At 45.2% G+C, this 18,767-nt stretch overlaps 1 protein-coding gene across 2 annotated transcripts in view; it reads right to left on the bottom strand.

Moving 5' to 3' along the window:
- FANK1 (fibronectin type III and ankyrin repeat domains 1) overlaps positions 1-14,352 on the bottom strand; it is a 64,197-nt gene extending 49,845 nt beyond the window's left edge. The window contains exon 1 of one of the 2 annotated variants that reach the window (XM_039546839.1): positions 14,115-14,352. In XM_039546839.1, the coding sequence (XP_039402773.1) occupies positions 14,115-14,130 (16 nt within the window). In that variant the 5' untranslated portion in view covers positions 14,131-14,352. The remainder of the gene's footprint in view (positions 1-14,114) is intronic. The other variant, XM_039546838.1, reaches the window with a different exon arrangement.
- Positions 14,353-18,767: the final 4,415 nt, after the last annotated feature.

The following is an 18,767-nucleotide window of genomic DNA, read 5'->3' as shown; positions in this document are numbered from 1 at the left end:
AAAAACATAACGGAAACAGTAATTAACAGCAAAGCATTTTTATTAATTAAGTAGACATGTAGGGGATGGGACTGGGATTGGGACTACTATGAGTCTGGAAGTGAAGGACTTCGGCAAATGTAGGGTATGAGAGCTTTTGGGTACTTGAGCACTGTGCTGTGGTGCAGTGACAGTATTCACGTCCCCGGCCGCCCCTCCTCCTGATTATTTTCGGTGAGGGGGTATGGGACTTTGTGGCAGGAGTGCGGTTGCAGATACACTGCACGGTGTCTCTGTCCTCCTGCGGTCCTGCAGAACATCCACAAGGCGCCTGAGCGTGTCCGTTTGCTCCCTCACTAGTCCAAGCAGCGTTTCAGTCGCCTGCTTGTCTTCCTCACGCCACCTCTCCTCCCGTTCGCTGTGTGAGCGCTGGCACAGAGAGACGGTCTCCCTCCACTAGCTCTGCTGGTCCGCCTCTGCTAGGTAGCAGCCCATACGTTCCTCGAACATCTTGTCCCTTGTCTTTTTCTTTCGCCGCCTAATCTTTGCCAGCCTCTGCGAGGGGGATGCTGTGGCAGGTCTGGAGACAGTGGAAGCTGTGAGATGGGAAACAGGGAGTGAATTCCTTGCAAAGATACATTTTGGCGAACAATTAACTGAGTCTAGGCTGTCTCTGTGAATTCTGGGTTGAGACCCCTGTGCCTGCTGGGGCACAAATCATTTCGTGGAGTCTGGGTAAATGTCGCCAGTCATTCCTTCCTCCGGGAAAGCAACGGCAGACAATCATTTCAAGCCCGTTTTCCCAGAATTGCCGTCTGTCCGTAGATTTTTTAAAAATACTTTGGACCAGGCGTAAAATTACAGTAATTACCCTAATTAGATGCAGGAGTCTCCGAGCGAGATCACCCTGAGGAGGGTCACTGAAGGAGATAGAGAGCGCATGCTGCGTGAAAGTTAGCATGAACCAGGGCCCGATGCAGCCGTGCTCGGGGAGGCAGTGCTCCCTGAGTACCTCATGAAAGCCTTGCGCGGAAAACTGTGCTACCACGGAGCACCCAATAAGGCAGCTCTCCCCAGGAACCTCCTGCTAATGCTTTTCGATTAACGCAAGGAGAGCTTCGTGGAGATCTCCAAGGATGATTTCTGTTCTATCCCCATATCTAGAGAGACCTCCTTTTCACACAGTTAAGATTCCTGTTATATTAAGAATAAAAGTTAACATGGTTAAAGCACTTACCGACTGCTCCTTCCCCTGATTCAGGGTCCGGGTTAATGGCCGGGGAGGGTTGTTGGGGGATCTCCGTGACGGTGATGAATAGATCCTGGCTGTCGGGAAACCAGCGTTGTAAGCGCCTCGCCTGCCTCATCCTCCACAAACCCTTCCTCATCTTCCCCGTCCGCGAACATCACCGAGGAACTGGCCGTCGACACTGTCCCATCGTCAGAGTCCACGGTCACTGGTGGGGCAGTGGTGGCAGGCTCCGTAGCGTCCGTTTGCCGCTTTGATTTTTTGGTAGCCTTGTCTGGGGTCCTTGATTTTCACGCGGCACTGCGTTGCATCCCGCCTGTATCCTCTGTCTCTCATGGCTTTGGAGACCTTCTCATAGGTCTTCGCATTCCCTGTTTTGGAGCGCAGCTCAGCACTGAACTCCTCGCCCCACACACCGATCAGATCGAAGAGTTCCCAGTCAGTCTATGCTGGGTCCCTCTTTCTATTCACAGATAACATGAACTCCTCTGCTGGAGAGCTCTGCATCGTTGCAGGTGCTGCGGAGCTCGCCCCGATGTCCAGCCAGGACGTCAGATTCAAAGTCCCCAGACAGGAAAATGAATTCAAATTTTCCCGGGTCATTTCCTGTGTGGCTGGTCAGAGAATCCAAGCTCGGACTGCTGTCCAGAGCGTCAACAGAGTGGTGCACTGTGGGATAGCTCCCGGAGCTACTAAGTTCGATTTGCATCCACACCTAGCCTAATTCGAGCTAGCCATGTCGAATTTAGCGTTACTCCACCTGCTGGGGTGGAGTACCAAATTCGAACTAAAGAGCCCTCTAGTTCGAATTAAATGGCTTCCTGGTGTGGACGGTTGAGCGGTTAGTTCGAATTAACGCTGCTAAATTCGAATTAAAGTCCTAGTGTAGACCAGGCCTCATTTGCACTTCTTTTGGCATAGACAGTGAAAAATCAATGAAGTCAGCTTCAGGCTTCCATAGCTGAAATATTTAGGTGTAAAACAGTGCAAGAGAATGCTTATTTGTTTTACCACTCCTGTTTTAATTGTCAATAATAATAATTAATAAGGGAAATACCTGTTGGTGTTAGTTTTGTAAAAGTTTGTTCTGGCAGAGTTTTGGGACAAATTTAAATTGACAGTGTCCTTTTAAAAAAAGACACTGTCAACTTGAAATATAGTCCATTAAAAAAAAAAAGTTATTTCAGGTTTACACCAGCTCCTAAATTCCCTTTTAAATTTCTACGCATTAACAATCACACCGTCAAAGAGAAGTGTGTTTTATTTCTCTGTTATTTTAAAAAAGTTGATGTCCCATTAAAACAACTCATCTGACTGCTGACAAGGTATACTTTTGGTTCATGTACCAGCCAATGAAAATGAAGAAGTCTTTAATAAAATAGTTTAGAAAAGCAAAAAGTTATTAAAATGCTTTAAAGCAGGTTTTTTAATTTGAATTCAAACTGATTTAAATTGCTTTCTATTAAATTAACCTACCTTGCAATCAGATATTTGAAAAAAACTGTCACATTATTTAATTGCTTTTTAAATGTTTCTCTCTTTATTGTTTGTAATCCTCTGGGAAGCACACAAGTCAAATATTTTTTCTCACCGGTTGGTCCTTTTTTGTTTGGCACTTTTTCCCTTGTGATTTGACTGCAGCTGAAATTGACATGGTTGGTTTCCTTTAATCACAGAGTCACTGTAACTGAACTGTCAATGTCTCATGCTTTGAAAATAAGTCTTAGTTTTGCTTTGGCATCAGGAGGCTGTCCCATGAAAGCTTATGCTCAAATAAATTTGTTAGTCTCTAAGGTGCCACAAATCCTCCTGTTCTTTTTGTTCTAGTATAGTGACTTTCAACTACAGTACATTTGGACAATGTTATATTTCTTTAAAATGCTATATTTTAATGATGTGGTAGCCAGTTGGGACCCAGAAAATACCACCACATTACTACAGTCACCATTTTCGATTAATTTTTGAACACTTGGACTTAAATCATGGCCCCACTGAAGTCAGTGGGAGCTTTATTATTGACATTAGTGTGACCAAGATTTCAACCTTGTGGCTTTATCCATGCCGATGATGTGCAGAGTCAGGCCCTCTGTTTTAAATTTTGAGTAATTTTTGTAGCTGATATTCAGTATAAAGAAATCACTGTCTTCTCAAATTGAAATTTCTAGTAATAAGAAAAACTGATTATATTGTGTTATATATTGTGTTAAATCCCGCCGCGGCTGGGATTTAAAAGGCTCTGGGCTCCCCCCCTCGGAAGAGGGGGGGTCGTCTTATACGGCGAGTATAGGCCAAAACCTATGTTTTAACTGTAAAATTAGGGGGTCGTCTTATACGCCCAGTCACCTTATACGCCGGAAAATACGGTACCTCTAGGGGGCAACAATGCCTTCAGCACCTGCAGCTTTGAACCTTTGATGCCATTATACATCACTTGTTTAAACTGAGGGAATGGTTTTCTGTTCTAAAAATATTTTTTCTGTATAAGTATGTGTTTGTATTTATAATAATTTAAGGTTAAACTCTTCATATGAATAGCTCTTTATTCTTATCACCTTTTCCATGATTTTATTCTTTTAGGGCCAAATTCTAGCACCCTTACTTGCAATGTGTATCACAATACTCTGCAAGAGTCCCACTGAAATTAGCTTGAGTAAAGATGGCAGAAATTTGCCACCGCAAGTAAGTATAAGAAAGTCTAGCCCTTAGTCTTTATTTTTTTCTCCCTCTTATTTTTCCTTTCCTGATTCATATATCAGATTCAAAGAAGGAATAACTGATCATGCAAAGCAAGGAAATCCTTAAATGCTGAGTAATTCTGCTAGAGTAGTTCGTTTAAATAATTAAAAAGATTTACACCAAAAGGGAGGCTCAGGCCTGTTTTATTTTAGGTTATTAATGAGTTTCAACTGTCTCCAGAGAAGTTAAAGTAAACTCCCAAATTGAATTTGAAGCAAGAGATTACAAGAATGAGTAACTTTAGATTCTGGCTGACAGATTTTTTAAAAAATCTTTTAAAAGACTGATCTGATGCCTCCTAGTACATCTCTCCCTAGCAAATACAGTGTTTATAAGGTCTGTTGTTTGTCTCTCTTTTTTGTCATTCACAGTACATGTCTGAGGAAATTGAGAGAATTTAGTAATTTTTTTGTTAAAGCAACTTCCACCTGAGAATTTAAGAAAACGCCGATGTGTAGTAGGTTTCTGTTTTAATTTACTTACAGCAAGAGAATTTCTGCTTATGGCCTAGAAAATCCTAGTTCAAGTTTCTGTGGCAGTGATATTCTTCATGAAAATGAAATATATAGCTATGCATATAAATACATGTGGGTCCTGCATTTCCTGGTGGATTTGGCTAGCCTCAGAGGCTCACTGTGACCCTCTACATAGCCCTTTTCTCTCAAGAGGCAAGGGTCACCGCTTACTGAGCCATTTTCATCATAAGCCAACAACAGAGGTGAGGAGAAGCAATCCTCCCTCGCACAGTCTCTGTTGTCTCCGAATCTCAGTGATTCATCAGGGAGGGGAGAGCCCAGGCCCACTCTCTACTCCAGGCTCCAGCCCAGGGACCCTAAAATTAGCAGCTATGGTAGCTGACTTTTTGGAAATAGGACATGTACAATTCCCTGGGCCACTTCCCCAGAGCAGTCCCCCCACTCAATATCTCCTTCACCATTACCTCAGGGCCTCCTTCCTTGCACCTGATATGGATTTGTACTGCTTCATTCCAGCCATAGCACAGATCCCTCCTATAGCTCCTGACACCCACCTCACTGACTAACTGGGAGGCTTTTAACTAGTTCCAGCCAGCCCTTGATTGGCTTCAAGTGTCCCAATCAACCTAGCTATCTTCACTGCCTTCTAGAAGGATCTTAATAGGACCCAGATGTCTTGATTAACCTGGGGCAACTGCCATTTGGTTACCATGGTACCAGGGATTTGTTTAGCCTGGGGCTAACATACCTGTTCCTCACTACTTTACTGTAGCCATCTGGCCTTGCCCCATCACTATATATTTAAAAAACCCAGAAACACATCATCAGGTGTTAAATGAGCCCAAAGTAAATCAGTATATGGAGAATAACTGTATTATAGATTGTGCTTTATCCATGGAAGTGATAAGCATTTAACAAATCAATACTTGTCATGCATATTACAAATCCTGTTTCTGGCTGAGCTCCTCATTCAATATAGGTTTCTCAAAAGATGGGACAGTAAACATAGGTTATATTACTGTTTATTTGGCTTGAGATTTTTTTATATGGCAACAAATCCATCCAGTGAAACTGTAGTATCACTTGCTGTCATACTGACAGATAAATAAGGCCCAGAGAATGTTATTTTAGGCAGCACATAAGCAATAAAGTTGCTTTTGTTGGTTGCCAATGGTAATTTCACAGGACCAATGTGAACGTTTTACATGGAATGCCCAGGATCAATGGCCAGTGTTCGCTCCATGCCAAATTGCTTCTAGACTTACTTAAAACAAGAATAATGTTTTAACTGTTCATAATTTGAAAATAGGTATAGCTTTTCAAAGACAATAGAGTATAAAATGTCTGGTGCGCTAACTTTGAGTTCCCCGATAGACATTTGGTACAATTGCATCAAATAGAGTGAAAGAGTTTTGTGTTATCAAGTATTTTTATTACATTAAACCTTACTTGTGCCAAATATTACATTGCTCAGAGGACATGGATAGCTGGATTGGGATTGTTCCTTAAAGAAGTAAGAGGAGATGAATTGTCTTTCAGAATGTCAAACTTTTTCTAGGCTCTGTACCAGATTCTTAGGGTGAAAATGTGTAATATTCCAATTTTAGTCAAGAGATGATGGCCTTTTCTTTCAATTTCTGTACTATTTGATGAAGGTGCCTAGCTACCTTTCTTTCTTTAACATTTGCTGATAATTTAGAGAAATAGTAGTTGTGAATATGGGGAGGAACTGCTTGTTTCCCACCTCTGTTACTTTTACCAGCTTGTAATATATCTAATTACAGCCTGGGTTTCTTTTTATTCTGTATTAATTTTAAAACAAAAGTTTGATTAAAACTGGCATTCCAGTTACCATATCATCATTTTAAATTGAGATGATGTGGAATTATCATTTACTGATTGTGAAAATATTGTGAGAGAAGTAGTTTAATTGATACAATTTAAAAAGGGCTGTATAAAAAGAGTGAAAGGGTATAATGTAGTCTTCCCTTGATTTGAATGTGTAATTCTTGTTGAACTTAATGAGTTATGTTTACTCATCAAATAAACAAAGGAATCCTATTCTTTATTCCTTTACTATGGTGCACTATGAATGTCTGTCAGAAAATGGTACTTATTTGTGATCATTGTTCCATAACCACAAGAATATCTCATAACATTGAAAATATAAATGAAAATTGATTTTAATTTTGGGCTAGCTTCATAAAGGTATATGCCTAAACCAGGGATCGGCAATGTTTCAGAAGTAGTGTGCCAAATCTTCATTTATTCACTCTACTTTAAGGTTTTGCGTGCCAGTAATACATTTTAACATTTTTAGAAGGTCTCTTTCTATAAGTCTATAATATATAACTAAACTATTGTTGTATGTAAAGTAAATAAGGCTTTTAAAATGTTTAAGAAGCTTCATTTAAAATTAAATTAAAATGCAGAGCCCCCCGGACTGGTGGCCAGGACCCGGCCAGTGTGAGTGCCACTGAAAATCAGCTTGCATGCCGCCTTCGGCACCCATGCCATAGGTTGCCTACCCCTGGCCTAAACTGTTGAATCAATATGTCATATGCAATGTATTTATTTACAACCAGTCACGTACAGACTGACATATTGACCAAACAATAAATGATTCACTGCCTCTGTAAACCCCAAACTCTTAAATCACCTTCCACTGTTTGTACAGAGCTCAAATAAACAAATTAGTGCAAACACTGTGGAAGTTATTCTCCAAAGGAAAATATAAGCAAAGACAAGCTTTAAGGCTGAAAAGTGGTTTTGCTGAGTAAGATGAGCCATGCAAACCTTTCTTCTTGGAAAATTAACAAACAGAAATTTAATGTGAAAAGCAATAAGTCACTAGATAATTGTATCCCCTAATCTTGTGTTTGGCCTGAGCATAATTTATTTTTTGGTGAACCCCCGCTCCCTGTTTTTTCTCATATGTATTTCTACTGTACTTCTAATACACCACTACCTCTATATAACGCCACCTGATATAACACAAATTTGGATATAATGCAGTAAAGCAGTGCTCCGGGGGGTAGGAGGGGCAGGGCTGCGCACTCCGGTGGATGAAAGCAAGTTCAATATAACACGGTTTCACCTATAACACGGTAAGATTTTTTGGCTCCCAAGGACAGTGTTATATCGAGGTAGGTAGAGGTGTATGTGGATGATATGGCCTGTGTAGTCCATAAATTGTATTAATGGGTATTTAGATAGCACTGACAAAAGTGAACATATGTTATACCACTAACTGTGAGTTAGCATTTTTAGTTTTGTTTTTTTTTTAAACTGTGCACGCGCGCACACACACACACACACACGTGTTAAATTTCTAACTTACAAAAGCATAAACAATGACACACAGTCCTAAAGAAACCACAACTGGTGATACATTGATATATGTGTGGTGACAGTCTTCCTGACATGTTGTTTGTACATTGAATATATATTGAAGTTTTGGGATGTCGGTCTCTTAATATATTGCCTCAGGTTTCTGAGTGTTTGCTTATCCATCCTTTATAGTTCTTATCTTACACTCCTTTTTGGAGTTAATTTTTTTGTTTTGGGCTTGGATTTTTACCAATTAATTGGTCACAACACCAGGAGAAAATGAAAATGAAAAGCAGGTTATTCACACTTTACCACAGTTGTAGAGTTACAGCTGCTGTGCAGACTGTGTAAAAATGTCAACCTTAGTGCTATAACAAATTTTATTAGAAGAACAGAAAGAAATGTGGTGGTTGACTGGAAAAAGGCTAATGGAGTGCCCATTTTTTAAAAAGGGAAGGAGGAGGATCTGGGAAATTCCAGGCCACTCAGCCTCACCTCAGTCCCTGGAAAAATCATGGAGCAGGTCCTTAAGGAATCAATTTTGAAGCACTTTGAGGAGAGGAAAGTGATTAGGAACAGACAGCATGGGTTCACCAAGGGCAAGTCATGCCCGACTAACCTAATTGCCTTCTATGATGAGATAACTGGCTCTGTGGATGAGGTGAAAGCAGTGGACATGTTATTCCTTGACTTTAGTAAAGCTTTTGATACGGTCTCCCACAGTATTCTTGCCAGCAAGTTAAAGAAGTATGGGCTGGATGAATGGACTATAAGGTGGATAGAAAGCTGGCTAGACCATCGGGGTCAACGGGTAGTGATCAATGGCTCCATGTCTAGTTGGCAGCCGGTTTCAAGCGGAGTGCCCCAAGGGTTGGTCCTGGGGCCAGTTTTGTTCAATTTCTTCATTAATGATCTAGATCGGGGTAGGCAACCTATGGCACGGGTGCCGAAAGCGGCACGCAAGCTGATTTTCAGTGGCACTCACACTACCTGGGTCCTGGCCACCAGTCCAGGGGGCTCTGCATTTTAATTTAATTTTAAATGAAGCTTCTTAAACATTTTAAAAGCCTTATTTACTTTACATACAACAATAGTTTAGTTATATATTATAGACTTATAGAAAGAGACCTTCTAAAAATGTTAAAATGTATTACTGGCACACGAAACCTTAAAGTAGAATGAATAAATGAAGATTCAGCACACTACTTCTGAAATGTTGCTGATCCCTGATCTAGATAATGGTGTGGATTGCACCCTCAGCAAGTTTGCAGATGACACTGAACTGGGAGGAGTGGTAGATAAGCTGGAGGGTAGGGATAGGGTACAGAGGGACCTAGACAAACTAGAGGATTGTGCCAAAAGAAATCTGATGAGGTTCAACAAGGACAAGTGCAGAGTCCTGCACTTAGGACAGAGGAATCCCATGCACTGCTACAGACTAGGGACCAAATGGCTAGGCAGCAGTTCTGCAGAAAAGGACCTAGGGGTTACAGTGGAAGAGAAGCTAGATATGAGTCAACAGTGTGCCTTTGTTGCCAAGAAGGCTAACAGCATTTTGGGCTGTATAAGTAGTAGCATTGTCAGCAGATCGAGGGGCGTGATCCTTCCCCTCTATTTGGCATTGGTGAGGCCTCATCTGGAGTACTGTGTCCAGTTTTGTGCCCCACACTACAAGAAGGATGTGGAAAAATTGGAAAGAGTCCAGTGCAGGGCAACGAAAATGATCAGTGGGCTGGAGCACATGACTTATGAGGATAGGCTGAGGGAAGTGGGCTTATTTAGTATGCAGAAGAGAAGAATGATGGGGGATTTGATAGCTGCTTTCAACTACCTGAAAGGGGGTTCCAAAGACGACGGATCTAGACTGTTCTCAGTGGTACCAGATGACAGAACAAGGAGTAATGGTCTCAAGTTACAGTGTGGGAGGTTTAGGTTGGATATTGGGAAAAACTTTTTCACTAGGAGGGTGCTGAAGCACTGGAATGGGTTACCTAGGGAGGTGGTGGAATCTCCTTCCTTAGAGAGTTTTTAAGGTCAGGCTTGACAAAGCCCTGGCTGGGATGATTTAGTTGGGGATTGGTCCTGCTCGGAGCAGGGGGTTGGACTAGATGACTTCCTGAGGTCCCTTCCAAACCTGATATTCTGTGGTTGTGTAGTTAACAAGTTTTGTCTCAGGAGAGACCAATGTTGGATGTCCAGAATGTCCTCCAGTTTTCCAGGGAGAGGGGGGAAGATATATATCGGCTCACCGGCTCTGAGCGGGAAGAGCTCAGCCCTGGAGACATCCTTGTGGGGCCAGGCAGTAGTTTCCCCAGGAATTGAAATTAAGGGGGGGGGGTGTTTGAATTTACACGGAGGGTGTCAGGATCGATGAGATGTATAAAAGAGATATGAATAAAGTAAATGTTTTGTTAGGATAATGCAAATTTAACATAAGGATAATGCAAGTTACACCAAAACACATAACAGGTCTAGATTTCTAAAAAAATATAATTAAAAAAAAAGTATTTAATTTAAATTGACTTTTGAAAAGTAAGCCATCATGGGATAAGAGGGAAGTCCTCTCATGGATCAGTAACTGGTTAAAAGATGGGAAACAAAGGGTAGGAATAAATTATCAGTTTTCAGAATGGAGAGAGATAAATAGTGGTATCCCTGAGGGGTCAGTACAAAAGGTGCTGCTCCAGGCCAATGGGAGCTGCTGAAAGCGTCACGGGCCCAGGGACATACTGGCCACCGCTTGCAGCAGTTCCCATTGGTGATCGGCCGGACCTGCGGACGGGGCAGGTAAAGAAACCGGCCCGCCAGGAGCTTTCCCTACACAAGTAGTGGCCCCAGTTTGAGAAACGCTGACTTAGATATAGTGTTTGTTGAAGTGGCAAAAATGTTTTTTGTCTGCAGTAACTTCTGCTGCTGCTGTAGAAAGAATATTTTCTTCATTTGGACTATATAACTCTAATTTGAAAAACCAATGAGAAGTCAGAATAAGTCCACTGACTGCCAATTTGTTTCCACTGTCTGTAACTGCAGTGTCACCTTTGCCTTTCAAGCTCTGTGGATGAAATCCTGGCTCCATTGAAATGAATGGCTAAATGCCCATTGACTTCAGCAGGGTCAGAATTCCATATTCCATTTCCTCCCAAAACTTCTGGGTCTGCAAACCTAACATCACCTCTCTGTGCCACTAAGCATGTAGGCAAGTGCCTCACTGCCACCTCTGTTGAAATCCTCATCTATGCTACACTCCTATCTCTGACTGTTACCAGTCCCTTTCATATTTTCTTGCCTCCCTCTGCGCCCCCTCCCTCCGCAATTCCTAGCAAGCCAAATTCCAGCATATGAGAAACTCTTCTTCCTACAAGTGAAGACAGAAGCATGATCACATCACCCCACACAATTCAACTGGCTCCCCATTTATTTCAGGATCCTTTTCAAAATTGCCACCTTTTTAAAGCTTTGGCTTTATTCAGCTGAGCTCACAAATCTGGTGTCTGTCTACTCATCTACCATTACCCTTCTCACTGTCCCATCAGACATTTTAGTCCCCACCCAACCTTCTCATCTGCAACTTCTTCCATCTGGAACAGACTGTCCTAACACTGTCTAACTGATTCTCCATCTAATTTCAAATCTCAACCAAAAATATATCTTTTTTTCCTTGCCTACAGAGTACTTTGATTTCTTTCTCCTCCTGCTGTTGGTTAATCTCTGTAGTTGGGTTAACATTCTAAAATGTTTGGGAAGCAGTATGTATGAATCAATGACTACATAAAAACTCAGTTATATTATATTATTGACTAGGGAATAGAAAAAGGAGGTCTTGTGTTTTCTAACATAAACAGAACAGGCAACAGATTTACCAGGGGCCCACTTCATCCTTCTATCATCAATCATCTCAACATGTAGATATTTAGACAGTACTAACAGCCATTCTACAGTCCGACTTTGAAATTCTATTCAACCGAGACAAAAATTTTGTGACAGACAAATCTTCATCACAGTGGTAAAGGGTGGGGAAACACATTTGGTGCCTCGGCAGCCAATTTGCATGACACTGCTATATGGCTGCCACTGCTATTTGGCTGCCACCGTGCAATTTATAGGATTTTGGCTTATTTAATAAAATAGACAACTGACACATACGTGTGTTATGAACACTATTGTGATAGTATAGAGATATACGACAAACAAGATGATCAGTCAACATTTTGAGGGTTTTTTTTAAATCACGTACATTATTAAAATTCCATAGACTAGTGACCTTTTGAAACAGGTGGATAGCATTCTTTCCACTAATATATCTAAAATACATTCTAAGAATAGCAATATTCTAGTAGAAATATTTTAATAATTAACAAAACATAATGCAGAAAATTACATACTTGAAATTATAGCTTTTGTATATTGCTATACAACTTACATAGTGGAAATGCAGTTTGTGCCTCACCATTCAACCCGACACATTGTTACAACACGTGCTTATGTAGTTACGACATACATGGAGTGAAATCCTGGCTTCACTGCAAAACTCCCATTGGCAAAACTCCCACTGAACTCAAAGGGGCAGGATTTCACTCATAATATTTACATACTGTTTGCAGGCCAAATATCAGGCCAAAACTCCATCATTTTCATAAAATTGTAACAAACAAGAAAAAGATTAAAATGGCAAAGGAGACTATTACGATGCCCTTTTTCAGACTATACAGTAACAATGCTCCAAATATAATGTTAATGTTTTTTTAAACTTTAAAGGTTCCACTCACAGAACCCAATAGTCTTTGATACAGCTTTATCTATTTTATTACAAATATGAATTATTATTTCTGTCACTGTTCTACCTAGAAAAGAAAACAAGGAGATTTTTAGCTCTCTGGAATACATGAATCCAATGTCACTGAAAGACTCTGAACTGGGGGTTTACTATAGGATTTACACCAACCTGTCACCAGGCTCTATTTCGCATTCTCTGGCTCATTTAGGCATTGAAAGATGGACCTCCAATGTCTGAGGCCTCTTTAAAGAGTTTCAATGCCATTGTCCCTTCTCTCACTTCTTTTACACACACACACACACACCCTCCTTACATCCCCAGTGCCCTCTGCCACCCCACCACCTCACCCCCCCACCAGCACCATTTTCTCTCTTGGAGGTCACATGCATCCCCAGTGCAAACTGCCATCCCACTACTAAACCACCACCAGCACACTCCTCTCGCCACTGGGGTCACATTCCCAGTACCTCCTGTCATCCCACTACTCCACCCATTTCTACTACCCCCTCCTCTCTCCAGGGTCAAGCCTCAGCAGCCTCTGCCATCCCACTACTTCACCCCTGACAGCCCCCTCCATCTCTCTCCAGCATCCCCTACCTACTACCCCACTACTTCACCCTCTGACAGCCCCCACCCCCTCCTGGGCCACACCCCAGCACCCCCTGCTATCCCAATAGTCCACCCCCTTGCAAGCCCCCCTCCCCTCTCCAGGGTCACATCCCCAGCACCCCCTGCCATCCCACTACTTCAACCACAGCCAGCATCCATCCTCTCTGCCAGGGTCACATCCCCAGTATTTCCTGCCATCCCACTACTCCATACCCTTGCTACTACCCCCCTCTTCAGCGCCCCCTGCCATCCCACTACTTCACCCCTGCCAGCCCCCCGTCACTCCCCAGCAATCCCCACTTCACCTCTGCCAGCCCCAGTCACTCCCCAGCACCCCAGCAATCCCCTATTTCTCCCGTGCCAGCCCCCGGTCACTTCCCAGCTATCCCCCTACTTCACCTCTGGCAGCCCCCCCCGTCACTCCCCAGCACCCCCAGCAATCCCCCCACTTCACCTCTGCCAGCCCCGTCACTCCCAGCAATCCCCACCTCACCTCTGCCAGCCCCGTCACTCCCCAGCACCCCAGCAATCCCCACTTCACCTCTGCCAGCCCCATCACTCCCCAGCACCCCCAGCAATCCCCACTTCACCCCTGCCAGCCCCGTCACTCCCCAGCAATCCCCACTTCACCTCTGCCAGCCCCATCACTCCCCAGCAATCCCCACTTCACCTCTGCCAGCCCCGTCACTCCCCAGCAATCCCCACTTCACCCCTGCCAGCCCCCCATCACTCCCCAGCAATCCCCACTTCACCCCTGCCAGCCCCCGTCACTCCCCAGCAATACCCCCACCTCACCCCTGCCAGCCCCCCGTCACTCCCCAGCAACCCGCTTACTCCGCCTCTGCCAGCCCCCTCCAGATTACTCCCCAGCGCCCCCGCCACCCCCCTACTTCGCCCTCCTCCCCAGCATCCCCTCTTCCACGGTCTGCTGTCCCGGCTCTTCCTCTCCGGGCTCGCTCACCCTTGCTCGACTCCATGGCGGGCGGCGGCTACCCCAGGGCGTCTTACACCGCCTCTCTTCACCTCTGGGCGGAGCCCGGCGTGGCGTCCCGTCCCCACGGCAACGCAGGGAGGGGGGGGGCTGGTCGGCCCACAACTAAGCGGAGACAGGCCCAGAGGGCTCCTCGAACGTCGATGGACCGCGGCAGCGCGCCTGCCCCCGCGGCTTAGCCCGCCGAAAGAGGGAAGGCGATAAACGGCTTAACCCCTGGTATCCCTCCGCCAGAGGCTTCTAGAACCGAACTTCCAGGTCTCTTGACCTCCCAGTGTATATCCATGCGCCAGGAGCCCCCAAAAAGCCATCACCCACAATGGGATTCTGTCATAGAGCCCCCATCAACCAGCAGTGCCCTAGCCCCGACCCACATACCTCATCTGTCCCCCAGGTCCCCGGTACCCGCTCTGAATGTGTTTGCTAATGGTCTCAAGGCCCCTGGCCAGTCCTCTGTCCCTCCACTCCTCCTTGATGAAGGGTTACATAGTAGCTGTGGGCCCTGTGGGTCCAGTTGGGTGCAGGATCTCAGTGACTCTGACGGGAGGTGGTTACGGGGTGTACATTGCTCCCTGTGGAGGGATTCAGTGTCCCTGATGAAGAGGGGTCTTTACAGGGCCTTTCTTAAGATTTCTGGTGCCCTAGGCGAGATTATTAAACTGGTGCCCCTGTGCCTGATCTGCTCTTAGCAACACAAATATAAGCATACAGTATTGGAAAACTTGCCACATTCACGTTATTAAAACCAGTTTAACTTAATTAAGCACACTGTAATGCTGATGCACTAGCACTAAAGAAGTAGCACTATAGAAAAAATTCTGATTTGACAGAATGATGCAAATAAAATAATTTTTTTAATTTGTCAAAATTTTATTGGAAATTTATATGAAGAGGTATTGAAACAAAGATTTGTTTTTAATTAAAAGCAATCTTTCTGGCTTTTTTGGCTGCAAAATCAGTTTAACAAGCTGGGTTTCCAAACAGTGGGAAAATATAACCCTAGTTTTACCGCTAGGTAAAGCACAAAGTGACCAAAATGAAGTCAGCACAGAATCATCTCATCTAGATTAAGGTAGCACAGAAATGTTACAGAAGTCCTATTGTACCTTATTTTTGTTTGGAAAGACATTAGCAATAGTAGCACATTCACATGATAAAATACATGATAAATCACTGCCTCTAAAGTTCCATCAAAAACTGACATTTTCACAGCTCTAGCATGATCTGCTGTACAGATTCTTCACAAGGAAGTGTCCCTGGCCTTTTTAACTCATATTAACTATGTATTTACTTTATGAAAGTTGGAGAAAACATTGTGAAAACGTAAAACATTGGCTGCCCAACTTCTGGGCTGGCAAAAGCTATACTGACTCACAGGGGGAAAAAAATGCAGGAGAATCTTAGTACAACATATGGTCAGTCTATACCAGGGGTCGGCAACCTTTCAGAGTGGTGTGCCAAGTTCACTGTAATTTAAGGTTTCTCATGCCAGTAATACATTTTAACGTTTGTAGAAGGTATCTCTCTATGTCTATATTATATAAATAAACTATTGTTATTATCTGAGGTCCTGGCCACCGGTCCTGCTCAAGCCACTGCCAGCTGAGTAAATGAAACCCCAGACCGGCAGCGGGCTGAGCAGGACTGGTGGCTGGAACCCTAGACAAGGATCCCAGGCCCTGCTCAGCCTGCCGCTGGTCTGGGGTTCTGACCACCAACTCCTGCCAGCCAGGATCCCGGCTGCCAACCCCCCTCAGCCTGCTACCAGCCTGGGATTCTGCTCACCCAGGCTGGCAGGAGGCAGAGTGGGGCCGGCGGCTGGGCTCCTGACTGGCCCAGAGTAGCAGTAGGCTGAGTGCTGCCGGCACCCCAGATTGGCAGCAGACTGAGCCACTCAACCCCCCACCGGCCCTGCTCAGCCCGCCACCAGCCCACTCAGCCCGCTGCCGGCTGAATGAATGGAACCCCAGGCTGACAGCAGGTTGAGTGGTTCAGCCGGCCTGCTCAGCCCGCTGCCAGCCTAGGGTTCCTTGGGGGTCCCCAGGCCAGCAGCAGGTGCTGAGTGGGGCCAACGGCCGGTATCCCAGCTGGCAATAGGGCAGCAGCCAGAACCCCAGAGCAGTGATGGGCTGAGCCGCTCAGCCTGCCGCTCATCAAAATCAGCTCACCTGCCACCTTTGGCCCTGCTTTATACACTAGTAAGGAGATGAGCATATTACAGTTGTTGGAGGGCTCTTATCAGGAGTAACAGGCTATAGGAAATTCAGTCAACATTTTTTGTTTCTCTGATGAAAACTGGCCCACTCCCTGCCTCAAACCAAACCTGTCACTAATAATTGTCAACAACTTAATTTTCTGTTTTTGGCTAAGATATTGATTTTTAAAAAAAAATATTGAAATTGGATTCAGGATTGTAAGCAAGAATTTTTGGCAAACAAAGTTGTTAAATGACAATCTAAATGGCAACACAGCACTGCTTTCATGCTTGGCTCACCCCCCAGCCTGCTGGTCCAACAGCTGCAGTAGATCCCAAAATCCACCTCTTGGGGTGCAGAGTGGCAACAGCAGCAGCAAACCCTCAGGTCCAATCACACGCCAATGGGCACCACCACCAGCCTTACGGACCATGGTGAAGTTAGCACAGCATCTGATCTCAGAGACAGGTCACCCATGGAGCCACAGCAGCTCATCCTGCCCTGTGTAGCTCCCCCCGGATGAGGTGGATCGCTGGCAGCTGCCAGCCCGGGGGAGAGGCGCTCCCCAGATAGGGTGCCCAGATCCAGATGTCCTGATTTTATAGGGCCAGTCCCAATATTTGGGGCTTTGTCTTATATAGGCACCAATTACCCCCACCTAGAGTGACCAGACAGCAAGTGTGAAAAATCAGGATGGGGTGGGGGTAAAAGGAGCCTATATAAGAAAAAGACCCCAAAATTGGGACTGGCCCTATAAAATAGGGACATCTGCTCACCCTACCCCAACCCCCTGTCCTGATTTTTCACACATCTGGCTAACCCCAGCCCAGCCCTGTGTGACATTCCAATCCTGGCCGAGGAAGTGAGTTACTTTCACTTTCATTCCTCAGCAGGCAGGCAGCCAGCCTCCTCCCCCCACCTACCCCCCAGCACCTCACCCAACCCAGCCCTGACGGAGGGGAGGGAGGAGAGAGAGAGGGATGCTCCTGGGGAGGAGGGAGAAAGGAGGGGGTGCTCCATGGGGAAGGGGGGGAGAAGAATGGATGTTATGGGGGACAAGGATACTGGTTCCAGAGCCGCAGAGCCTGCCTCACCTCACCTCAGCCAGGGGGGGTGGGGGTGGGGGGGGAGAGTCACACTCACAGGTGATCTCCTTCCCCAACCCCTACCACCTCCCCTTCCCAGAGACCCCAGCAGCCAATCCCCTCCCTCAGACTGTGCTGCATTCTGCTCTCTCTAGGACCCAGCAGCCTGCTCTTACATGCTCCACTGCTTCCCATCTGTCCGGGCTCCCAGCAGAGCGGTGCCCCCAGACCTAGTGGTGCCCTAGGCTGCTGCCTATTCTGCCTATGCCTAAGGACGGCCCTGGGTCTTTATGTTTCTGGGAAAGGCTAAGCAGAGGGCGTGGAAGTCAAGGGGTTGCTTGCTGCGGAAGGAACGCACAGTGCGTAAGGGCTGTAGTTGTTTATGGTAGAAACATACTAATGGGTGAAGGGGTTGTGTGGCTTTTGGTAGCAGATATAAAGTGGGAGAGGGGAAGCAGGGATTGTGTGGCTGTTGGTGGAGGGATACATGTTGTGGGAGTGGCTGGTGGCTCCTGCTAGAACAGCGTTTCTCAAACACAGCCACCAGGGGCCTTTCTTGCAGCCAAAACCTCCTGGGCAGCGATGGGGGGACGGGGAGGAAGCAGCAGCTCCTCCCACAGGGCTGCCAGCAGAGGTTTGGCCCTGCCCCCTTTGAAGCCACAATTTCACAAACACCGGAGGAGTGGACAGCCAGTGTGACTTCCCCACCTTCCTGGGGGTGATGGGGCTCACACTTCCAGTTTCAGCCCTGGGGTGGTGGGTGGCAGGCTCCAGCTCTGGGGCTTCAGGCTCCGGCTGCGTGGCAGTGAGTGCTGGCCCTGGCCTCCATTGTCCCTGGCCCCTACTGCCTCCCTTCTCACCTCCCCATCCAGGGCTTAATTTGTCATCCAGCTTGCTGAGGCTGAGTAAATCTGCTCTGGAAAGTGATATTTGTATGTATGTTAATATCACTTTTCAATGCCTCACAGCTAGCTAGCAAGTCTGCTTCTGTGAAAAGTGATATAACACACAAATATCACTTTTTACAGCAGCAGACTTACTAGCTAGCAAGTCTAATTTAAAAAAACAACCAAAAAAAGCAAAAGAAACAACAACAAAAGACAAGAACATGAAATGCACCTTATTTGTGTTTCTATTCTGTGTAGGTCCAGTAAGGAATAGAGACAACAGTACGTTATTTTTATTATTGAGTTTGCAACAAAAAAAACCCCCCGTGAATAAATGACAATGATTTGGATAGGTATATGTGCGTATTTATTTGTTTTTCCTAAAGTTAATTAAGTATTTTAGGAAAAAATTGTCAGAGTGGCCACCTGCAAGAGTTGGTGGCCGCACTCTGAGGC

The sequence above is a fragment of the Mauremys reevesii genome, linkage group 7 (genome assembly GCF_016161935.1).
Source record: "Mauremys reevesii isolate NIE-2019 linkage group 7, ASM1616193v1, whole genome shotgun sequence".
NCBI classification, from domain to species: Eukaryota; Metazoa; Chordata; order Testudines; family Geoemydidae; genus Mauremys; species Mauremys reevesii.
Note: the sequence above shows the minus strand (reverse complement) of the source record. Positions and strands in the feature narration are given on the sequence as shown.